The sequence below is a fragment of the Meleagris gallopavo genome, chromosome 3 (genome assembly GCF_000146605.3).
Source record: "Meleagris gallopavo isolate NT-WF06-2002-E0010 breed Aviagen turkey brand Nicholas breeding stock chromosome 3, Turkey_5.1, whole genome shotgun sequence".
NCBI lineage: Eukaryota > Metazoa > Chordata > Aves > Galliformes > Phasianidae > Meleagris > Meleagris gallopavo.
This window is the reverse complement of record NC_015013.2, coordinates 51,315,388-51,327,085: the sequence shown is the minus strand read 5'-3', so window position 1 is coordinate 51,327,085 and position 11,698 is coordinate 51,315,388. Positions and strand designations below refer to the sequence as shown.

Sequence of the window (11,698 nt, the reverse complement as noted above, 5' to 3'; positions counted from 1 at the left end):
AGAGTGAAATAATGGAGAGAGTCTATCGACACAGTTTTTTGTCTTGTCACCTTTTGCAGGAAAAAATTTGCAGTTGTTGCAGTTGTTGGGCATAGAGAACTTCTGGTACCCATAGAATCTAGTTATCTATTGCCTGAAAGAGTTACATAAATCAGATGCTGATGCACGCAGTTGTTCCTGCATACTGATCTGCAGAATGTTGGATCATTACCATTTCACAAACAGGGAAACTACAATTAAAAACAAAGATAGGTAGTAAGATGCTACCATAATATTAAGAAGAATTACAGAATTCCTGCTGTTTTGCCTAGGCAAAAATTCCTCATGACAGATTCTTCCACACACCTCCCTGGACATGCTCAACATTACATGGTTAAACAATCTGCTGTATACCACTGCAGCTCTTCATGAAATCTTAATCCCTTTGAATTTCAGGGGTTTGTAATAAAATCCATGGATTGAAAACCTGCCCCTACAATTATGGATCTGGGCCAGATCCAAGACCAGAAGGTACATATTTCCACTGCTAGTTTAGATGTAGCCAAAAGTGTCATGTGAACAGCCATTCTTGCAAGGTCTCTCTTATTTCAGTTAGAAATCTGATGGCAGCAGCTTATACTTTTTTTTTCTTTTTCTTTTTTCTCTTTTTTTTTTAATGTAAAATACAAACCTGATCTTTTGTTCCTCCAAAGCTTTATACACATCTGTAATGATTTCTTCCACTTGAAGTTCTACAAGATTTGAGATTTGATTAAGTGATGAAGTGTTCCCAAACTGGACATGTGCTGTAGTCAGCATTCAAGCAAGAGTGTTTCATGCTCTAAGAATGAAGCTGTCAGACAGGTTCCATTGCAGCTCTTCTGATACGCTTCAGTTACAACAGCTATGTAGGATGCCTGTAGGCACTAGTGTTTCTGGAACCTTTTCTTCCAGGAGGTGGATGTTGAAAGTAGTAGTCACACAACATTGCCATTTCTAACCTTATACCTTCAGCTAACACCTGTAGACATTGTCATTAAACCTAAAGAGTCACTCATTACCATCACTTTATTAAACAAATCTGTGCCATTAAAGGTATCTCCTAGGTATTTACTAGATATTCACAGATGGCTTTTTATCTCTTTGACAAGATTAATAAGGCATGATTATTCTTCTTTCTATTACTGTCTAGCCTTTGGAAATGTGAAAAAAAAAAGCGTTGGAGATTTTTTTTCTCAATGGCAAAAGGAATGAATTAAAGACTTTGTGTTAATATTACAGATGGATGCAGATGGGGAAAATAAAAAGCTGCGCACACGCTCAAAAGGAACCAAGGGTGAGTTAGCAAGCACATTCCACGACCCTGTGCCCAGCACACCATGAAATATGATAGTTCTGTGCACAGTCCCTAATGTGCAGTAAGAGAGTGTGTAGCTTCCTTTGAGTTGCTTTTTTAATCAATGTAGGACACAGACTGCTGACATTAAGAGGCATGATGTTATTAGCTATGGCTTAAAGAAAAGCAGGAAAAAAAAAGCAACCCTACTGTATACTATTTTCTTTGAGCTATTTCTAAAGAAAATAAAGGTTATGTGTTTTATTAAGCAAACATATATTTTCCATAGGGAGTAGAGCTAGACAATATTGAATGGATTCTTTCAAAATAACAAACCAAACTTTGTCTCAGCCAACTGAATGTCTTTCTGCCTATTGCCATTAGCTATCAGTAAATTACCCGTGTAAATACTTCAGAAGTAAATTTACTTTAATCAAAAGGTGCAGATGTATGCAATGCAGGAGAACCCTGTGCTTTTTTAAAGAACTGGTACTTGTGTTTGGTTCTGCAAAGTTATGACAGAGTTGTATTTCCCAGCTATTCCTCTCTTTTTATAAGGAACAGATGGAAATGCAATACTGAGAGATAAACAGGCACTTAATGATCTCAACATCTGGAAAACATGATTGACTAGCAATACAGTCCTTTCAGGAGAATAACTTTTTATATTAATACATAACACTTTTTGTGACTCTTGATAATGATTGAAAAATTGAGATACATAAAAATAAATGCCAAAGATTTGCCTTCCCTGCAAGCATTTTTGCTTATGACTGTTTTCAGAAGCACAAAGCATCCATCTTCCAATCTGATTTTAAAAGGAATTTTGCAGTGTTTGTATTGCGAAAAAAGGACTAGTCTGATTAACTGACATAACACAGAAATTCTAGGTTATTAATATCATGCCTTCAGCTTGAAGTCAGATTGTAGTCAGAGTTAAAAATTAAAATGTAGTTTGGCTTAATTCTCTATATTCAAATGACCAAAGGAGTCTAACATTCAAGATTCCATTGAGGAAATGGCAGAGAATATGAGTTGGAATGGTATCCACTGCCCATAGATGAGGGGATAAGTACAAAAATGATAAAAATATTGGGTCTTTGAAGCATCCCTCAAAAGTGTTCTCTGAAAGTTAAGTAAAAACATATATATTTCAGAAGTATAAGAATAGACGACTTAATGTTACTGGGTTTGAAAGATATTGAGTAGGGAAGTTATTCAAATTTCAACATTAGAGTATATCCACTCCGTTAAAAGAGTCTCTCTCTGAGCTAACAGATAAATTTAATAGAAGATTTTATATTCATACTCTTTTCACTTAAGAAGATAATTACACCTTTTTAAAATGTATGAATTGTCTTTATATTTTTAATACACATGCAAATACATGTATGAACCAGTAGCTCTTGAGTGTTTTCCCAGAAGCTAAAAAAACCACAAAAGTTGCCTGTGCAACACGAGAACCACCTGTTGGCTTTGCCAATATGCTGTATACTCTTGTATGGACAGCTTTCGTCATTCCCAAATTGAATTAAAATTCAGAAAAAGCATAGATTTCTTATGCTTTCAACAAACATGTGCCATTCTTTCTATTTTTTTCTTCTTATTATTTTTCATTGGTTTGTTTTTTTTTTTTTTTTCCACTGAAGATTATGTTTCAGGTTTCATTCATCCTAAAATAACTGTGAGAATTATATGTTCAGTTAATATTTGCCACTAGTAGCTACAATCCCGTGGTTAGCATGAAATAATCACCTGTGTTTTGATAGCTGCTTCTCAGTCATCAGATAGGCAGGTGCAAGGTCACAGAAAACACAAGTCTGGAAGTGTAAACTAATTCATTCTTTCTTTCTGCTTTTATTAACAGTTCAAGTGGACTCTATAGCTCAAGAGCTCAGGTAAGAACTTATTTATTTTTTCCAATTTTACTTTCTGATTTTATCGATAAATCCATATCCAGGATATCACTATAAAATAGAAAATCCAGAACATGCAGAGGTTTAGCTTTGCTCTGACAAAAGAGTGTTCTCATGCAGATATACATTTAAAATACACCAAAAACAAAAGCAAAATGTTAGCAGTAATTATGCAAGCATAATCAAAAATGATGCAGAATTTACGTATGTCAAGGCACAGAACAAAAAAACCTTATGTCTTATGATCAGTTTTCAGTCTTATTTTTGTTGTAATAAATATAGCATTTTAGCATCTGAACATTCCAAGAACCATAAACATTTATGTGGTTTTTATTGGATTGGATTTTGCAAAACCAATAGTCTCAGTCTATTTCTGTAAAAATTCTAAATATGTTCATTTTTCATCATTTATTAGTGATTTTCAACATAGTTTAGAAATAGCAGAAAGTACTTTTCAAATTTGTGCAAAGAATGGCATTTCTGTCAAAACTATAGATTCTACAAGGATATACAGACTGTCCTAGTGAAATTTGGATATCTAAATATTATTAATATGGGCATCAGTTCGTAATAGCTGGCCAAAGAGCATAAGAAAAATATTATGTAAAGACTGTTATATCTTCAGGATTCGAGCTTGATAAAAAGAGCATGTAGAATTAAATACAAATTTTCACCAGTACAAATTCATTCTTTATTCCTCTCAAGAGAAATATGTACAGTAGATGGTAATCCCTAGACTTATCCATCCAAAAAACAAAACATTTTCACAAAAAAAAAACTGTTAAAAAATTTGCTCTAATTTAACTTCATGTATTCAGTCTTCTTTATTGCATACAACTGAGCTGCATAGCAGGCATCTGAAGTATGTATCTGTGGATTCTTCCATTTAGGGAATAAAACCAGCTTCACATGATTTATTTAGATCGGTCAGAATGCCACTCTCTCTTAATACAGAGCATGAAATATTTAGAGAAAGTTTTTTTTTGCAGTTAAGAAATACAAGGACTGGTCTGACAGAAATGTCTCCCATTTTATTATGTTGACCCAAGACATCAAGAGGAAGGTGTTGTGGTATAGCAGTAGAGGTTGAACCTTCCCACCAGTATCCTATTACATTTTGTTGCCATGCAACAGTTGGCAGCAAAGGGGCAGTCTGACAGAATGGCATCTGACAGGGAAGTACAGATGAAGCAAAGGTGTGTCACCGAATTCCTCCATGCAGAAAAAAAATTACACCTATTGACATTAATTGATGCTTACTGTATATAGAGAATAAACAACTAATGATGGTGACAATGCTGAAAAGTAATGCTTTGTATCTGAGAATCTGTGTCATCAAATATGTTATTGCACTCTTTGTATTTTTGTCATTTCATGGAAATAAATAGGAAGGATTACTTTCAGAGCATATAATATTTAAAAGTTTTGTTTTATAATAAAAAAGAGGAAATTGTAATCTTTTTATACATCTTCAACAAGTGCAATAGTAGGTTAACTTTTAAGGTAAATTATTCATGGTGAGTCACTCATTCAGCTCAACAATGAACCTCATTTTTCTGTGTAGCTTCAGTTTCCTGAGATTTAGTGCTTCTCCTTTCTCCTCTGTTCATTCCTAATTTACACACCAGAAGGATGCATTAATCCAAAGAGGCAGTCATCCAAAAATGAGTATGGTCCATGTGTTCCTCAGAGAAAAATGTTTGAAAAATAGAGGATGTGCAAGTTTCTGCAACATCAGAGAAGCTTTAATTCATTCATTATCAATTAATAAAGGTTTTCCTAAGCAATTTTGCTTCTCTGTATGAAATACTTGTTATTTAAGAACTACTATGTCACAGATTGCTTTTTCTGCCGGTAGCATGAAATGCATCTGAAAAGAAAATACAATGGTTTAAAACACTGAACTAATCATCCAGACGCTAACTTGGTATTAACAATTTCTACAAAACAAAATTTCATATTGTGTATCTCAGCAGTCAAATGACTTTACTGACATGAGAGTCAAGTGATTAACTTTTGTGAATTTATTTGTGCATGAAAAATGAAGCTAGAGGGACAAGAGCTGCCTTTTGAAAATGTAGCCTATGAACATATTCATATTACTCATACCTATATTATTATGGAAGTACTATTGAACGTTCCTCAAGAATTAAAGAATGAAATAGTCTTTTGTGTTCCCTAGATACTGATATTGGAACTACTGTCTTTTCTGACCAAGGTTCTAAACACTGTGTTGGCTGAGAAATTTAAATCCAGGCATAATTAATTTCCCCTTTTCCCCTGGCTTATCCTATCTGACAAAGCACTTTTACACTTCTTATTGAGTTTCTGTTACAAAGTGCCTTGGGATACTTCTACATGAAAGGCATTACATAAGCTTGCATGCTCATATTGTATTATTATTAGTTTTGTAACATTGATTGGTTCTAGAGCATTTGTTAGCCTTTTCTTATTCTTCAAGTTGTTTCAGAAAAGTAGAGAATGAAACAAATATAAAGTAAAACAGAGTTGCAATCACCAATTAAATACAATAAAGCATGAAAATATTTCTTATCTAAATTTCAAAGGATGCACTCTTGCTTGAGTTCAAAATGGAATTCAATACTAGAAGAATTTATAAGTATTGATTTTAGGAAAACAAAAACTTCACCAAGAAATCTGGCTAATGGTTTTGCTATTATCCATCTTTTCCTGAGAAATATGACCATCATTCTGCTAAAAAAATTAAAGCCTGAGAGGCTTTAGGAGGACATTTTTCACTCATAGGATGGTGACACACTGGAACAGGCTGCCCAAGGATGTTGTGGATGCCCCATCCTGGAAGCATTCAAGGCCAGGCTGGATGTGACTCTGGGCAGTCTGGTCTAATGGTTGGCAACCCTGCACATAGCAGGGGGGTTGAAACTAGATGATCATTATGGCCCTTTTCAACCCAGGCCATTCTATGATTCTATGTTGTCAGTAGTTCAGATTTATAAGACTTTTTTCCTGTATCTATTGGATAGGTTATAATGCTGAAGTGTATGAAGTACGGTAAACTAATACAACAATAATAAAACTTCAGTATAGAACCATTCCTCCTGTTGGCCTTATTTACTTACAAACTACATGGTTTGTACTTTTACATACAGGAATGCAGTGCTTTGGTCATTCCATTGGTAGCTTAACAACACACAAGAGATCAGTTTCTGTCACAATCTAAACTTCACAAAAGAGAGCAAAATATAATGTGTGATAGAAATCAGTTCTGAAGTCAGGAGTTTTCTGTCTCATACGTTCAAGTTTGAATCTGACATTTTTCAGTCATAACATCTCTGTTGTTGAACCCATCAACAAGAAGCAGAAAGAAGAGGTCTTCTCTTAGATTATTTAGTCATAGACTAATGAAAGGACCAGGATCTTCAGCTGTGCTAAAGATTAGAATGAAAACCAAGGGGAAGTGACGAATATTGGTATGATGTATTCTCATTATTGTGTTCTATTTAACAGATGGGATACAGTATGATGAACCATCTGTAGGTTATGGAGTAGCATCTGGGTCAGACCAAGGAAGAGCAAATTGGATTGATCGAAGCATAGGATTACAAAAGCATAGATCAGTTTGGCCAGATCCGTATCTGAATAGAAAGGGTTTGGTTTCTGGGTTATATACAGGTGAGAACAAGACCTTCTGACTTCTGTCACTAATCATTAAAGAAGACTCCACCACACACTTGTATTTCATAGAGAACATACATGCTCTCTGGTCACTGTAGCTACACTTCCAGTTACGCTTCCCCTTACTATCAACAGTGTTAGAACATTTCTTCAAAAGGACTATCTCTTTAAAAGTAAGAAAAGTTCATTTTTATTCGAGGCCCTTGTTTCACATGTGAGACTTTTTAGATATTCAGATAAGTTGAAATATTCAATATGAATAAAATATAGATATGAGTATCTTGAGTGCTTTACCAGAAAGGTGACAGAGCAGAGCTGCCTCAGATATCTCTTTGTTAGGAGAAACAACTAGACACTTTACACTTTGCTGCTGTCTTTTGACTGGGAGTGTGAAAAGCAAGGAAAGCAACCTTGCAATCAACAACACTGAAGTACTTCAAAAAGTTTCTGTTGCTAAACTGTATTCGTCAACTTTAACCAAAATATTTAAGTATGTCAGTATAAATAAAAGTATTAACATGTAAGGAAAATCATTTTACCAGGTAATATACTTATTATTTATTTTTCAATTTGGAATGTTTCGCTGTTTTTGTCTAAGTACGGATAAATGATATATATCATCTTATATCTGAAATCTAATTTCAGACAGCAGTGGCATGAAGGTAGAGAGTTTGATACACACATAGAAGATATTTTGGCCACTCAGGAAGTTTTTAACATGGAAAAAAAAAAAAGACCTTGCTGCATGTAAAAAGAAATGATTAACTGGTAACTCTTTTTGTGAGCATCAGAAAATAAGCAGGTTTTGAAGAAGTGTTTTATGAAAAGAAAGTCTGGTGGATTACCTCAGAAAGAAATGAAAGCATCTTCCTGATGGAAGGAGAAGTTGGCACATGAGATAAAATCATACAAATGGGCTGAAAGACTGTCCTCAGTAAGAATTGAGAGTGTGATTGATTTATGTAGCTACCACCTTCGCAGTACTGTTATCCCAAAGAACTGCCTAAAGCTGAGACGCTTATAGAGAAAGTAGTTTGTTCCTAGCCTATATGTAGAAAACTGTCAGGATTCTCCTTAGTTTTTGGCTTCTAGTTCCACAGAAATTGCTTGTGGTCTTATATTTTTGGAAACCACTATGTTAAAGCACATTTCTGTTGGAGCACATCCAGAGAAGGGACACACAAATGATCCATCGAATGGAACATCTGTCCTATGAGGACAGACAGAGAGAGCTGGAGCTGTTCAGTCTGGAGAAAAGAAGGCTGCAAGGTGACCTGATAGCAGTCGTTCAATATCTAAATGGGAGCTACAGAATCGCAGAATCACAGAAACATCAAGGTTGGAAAAGACCTACAAGACCATCCAGTCCAACCATCCACCTATCACCAATAGATCTCACTAAACCAACACAAAATCCAACCATTCCTTGAACACTTCCAGGGTTGGTGATTCCACCACCTCCCTGGGCAGCCCATTCCAGTGCCTGACCACTCTTTCAGAAAAGTAGTATTTCCAAATGTTCAACCTGATCTAGCTGTGGATGTTCCTGTTCATTGCAGGGGAGTTGGACTAGATGGTCATCAGTGGTCCCTTCCAATTCTGAGGACTCAATGATTCTATCAATGATTCTAATCAGCACAGCATTTGATCTGAGACAAAAAACTTTATCATTTTATTTTTATATGGTTTTTATTGATAACTGATTTTCAATTAAACAATAAGCATATATATTAATAACATCTATTCCTAGGCTCTAGTATCAGAGTTAGAAGTAGTTACTGTTTTCCCTATTGCTTGGAAAAGAAACTTCCTCTCTGCTCATCATAGAAACTTAAATGAGAATGAGTCTTTGAAACTGTTAACCTCGACTTCTTATTCTATGACTTCTGGCATAATCAAGGTTGTCCTAATGTCATCAACAATATTTTCTTCAATTCAAAATAAATTTTATTGCTTATTCTCTTATGATAACATTCTTAGATTATCAAGGAATTCAGGCTACCATTCTAGTCGGTATTTTCCTCAAAGAATCTACGGAAAATTGTTTTTTACCAAGGAAAAATTATTTTGTAATTGATGTTTAACAGAAAACATTGAATAGTTAAATATAAACAAACACTGAACAATCTGTATGTGGTACTGTTTAGAGTGAGGCAAAGGCAAGTGCATGATGGTCACAGACCTAATAAAATACTAGCGCTGAAATTTACCTGTCCTTATAATTATAGCCCGCACATCAACTGTTCGTATTGTGATAAGTAAAATTTTATGGGACTGTCATGTCTAATATCATCCCATGTTCTTTCTTCATATTCTAGTCCCACTTTAAAAAGCCATCAAATTGTGAATTGTGCTTTTTTTGCTCTCCTTTTCCTTTCCCTATGCCTTTCTCTAATCCTCCTCTCTTCTATTGTCTCTTTCCTAATGCTCTGAAGAGCTTATGGACCTCAGGCTTTTTTCCCCTTTTTGTAGCCTCCATATGTTTTCATACTTCAGTATTAGATTGCACTTTCAATACTGTTAAATCATACCAATAGAGCAAAAACATTAGCATAGGAATAAATTCAAAATTCAAATATTCCACTTCAATTTTTCCACTTTCAAATGTTCAGGTTAGAGAGTTATGGCTTGCATTAACTGTTTGGAGCTGGTGTATAACGAACACCATTTTTTTTTCTCTTAAAATTCTTTAAATGAAATTATAAGTTGTAATAGAATGTTCATTCAAAAATATGTTGTTTTAGTGAAGAGAAATGAAAGGGTTTGGTTCTGAATGAGCACAAGTAATGACATTAACATTTTACAGGTAATCCTGAGACTGACAGTTATTTTACTTGACAATTTAGTGAACAGTTCTCAATAACCATTAACGTAGCTGAAATAGGAACTATATCTTATATTTCCTTTGATATGCCAATGGTTGGAGTTGTTCACTGCAATGAATCATTTGCCTAAGTCATGCAGCTATTAAAACCTTTTGATTTATACACTATGACCTCTATCTTTTTCTCTGTATTTATTTAAAATTTACATTTCGCATGTTCTTCTAATGTCTATTATGTACATTTATAGCCAACACCTGTAGTATCAATGTCTTTTCTTGCATTAACATGACATTTTATTTGGGTGTGGTTCTACTGTTTTACTCCTTAAAGTCTCAATTTTATATAAAAGCTATAGTGTGTAATTAGCTTCAGTGTATTTTTTTTTTAAGTTGTAACTTTTGCCATATGTGGCAAATCTGCACCTCTTTAACTGTGGCTGCTAGGCTGGCAGGTTGTTATTTGCTGGTTTTTTTTTTTTCTTTGCCTGAGAGTTTTTTGCTAGGTTAAGTGGTACCAAACTAGACCAGGCTGGATGGAGTTCTGGGCAGCCTCATCCAGTGGGTGGCAACCCTGCTCAAGACAGTGTTGTGGGAATTAATGTCTTCAAGGTACCTTCCAACCAACTAGTTCTATGATTCTATGATTTTGTAATGTTCCTTGCTTTGAACTAAAAATTTTATGTTATTTAATGTATTCCTGGAGGCATTATCTACCCCATCAAAACTTCACTGTTCATCAGCACATAGTAAATATCATCCTTCTAATCACATACTAGAATTTCAAGTTTTATATGCCTTAATGCTTTCTGTTGAATGACAGAATGTATCAGAACAGTATAGCCCCAAATGGTTGCTTCTTCTTATGGCAGATCCATTCTCTGTGGATGATCACACACCATATAGAGAATGAAATGTCTGCCACAAATTTCTGCCTCACATATATCAATCATGAGTTTGGACTCGATGATCTTTAAGGTCTTTTCCAACCCGATTCTATGATTCTATGAGTTAAATATTACTACTAGCTGCATTGCTCTGTTTAACTAATGACAAGGTGGATTCAGACAATAAAAACCGAGACAAAACAGACTACATGCAGGGAAAAGATGGCAAAGAAAGGGAAAGAATAAAGCCAGCATCCTTTTATGTTAAAACAGTCTCTGACAATGAATTACTTAGGATCCCATTGCCTGTTGTCAAAAGAAAAGAAAAAAAGAGGAAGTCTTATCCTCTCTTACCTAGAGAGGATAGGTTATCTTCTCTAACCTAAGTGAAGGAATATGCATGGTTTTTATTTACAAATTTATGGCAGCTAGCAGGCTGACCATTCACATGTAGGCTTTCTGGATCCAGAGATTGTATGGATGATCTGTAGTTCTGACTATGATCTTAATCCGTTCCAAGCTGCATTCTTGGCTTGGGTCCAAGAATGTATTATTGACCTACTGAGTAGAGACAGACTGAGCGACTGAATGAAAAAGGGAGTAGAAAGATTGATTTGGCCAAGCTCTTGAGCACACATTCAGATCACTGAGTTTAAGAATTTCTTGAGTTCCAGTAAATAAAAAATAAGTTTTCTCCAAATTGTCTTTTAATAAACATAGCTTATCTGTTGTTAAAATGTCCAAATCTGTCTCTAGCTACAGAGAATTCTTGAACTATGAGCATTAGAATAGAATAAAATTTTAAAGTAGCTATTAATTTCATGACATATTTAAATAACAGTATTTATATGTGACATATCTGAATACCATTATGAGCCCGCAAGCTTTTAAACTGGAACAGGAAACTCAGAAAAGAGAATTAGAATCTGTGCTGTCCTCTGAGTTGTCTTTTCTGAGGAAAGAACCATACTGAAATAGGAAACTGTAGTTTAAAAAAAGAGAGAGAGATTTAAAGAAAAAAATACAATTTCTTCAGCATGATAATTACATTTTAAGTTCTTATTCTAATCAAAATTTACCTATTGCAGCCTGAAATCCTTGT

At 34.6% G+C, this 11,698-nt stretch overlaps 1 protein-coding gene across 1 annotated transcript in view; it reads left to right on the top strand.

Moving 5' to 3' along the window:
- Window positions 1-1,241: 1,241 nt before the first annotated feature.
- LOC100548693 (suppression of tumorigenicity 18 protein-like) overlaps window positions 1,242-11,698 on the top strand; it is a 36,271-nt gene continuing 25,814 nt past the window's right edge. Inside the window, exons 1-2 of the mRNA XM_010708897.2 lie at window positions 1,242-1,315; window positions 3,183-3,213. Of these exons, the coding sequence (XP_010707199.1) occupies window positions 1,261-1,315; window positions 3,183-3,213 (86 nt within the window). The 5' untranslated portion in view covers window positions 1,242-1,260. The remainder of the gene's footprint in view (window positions 1,316-3,182; window positions 3,214-11,698) is intronic.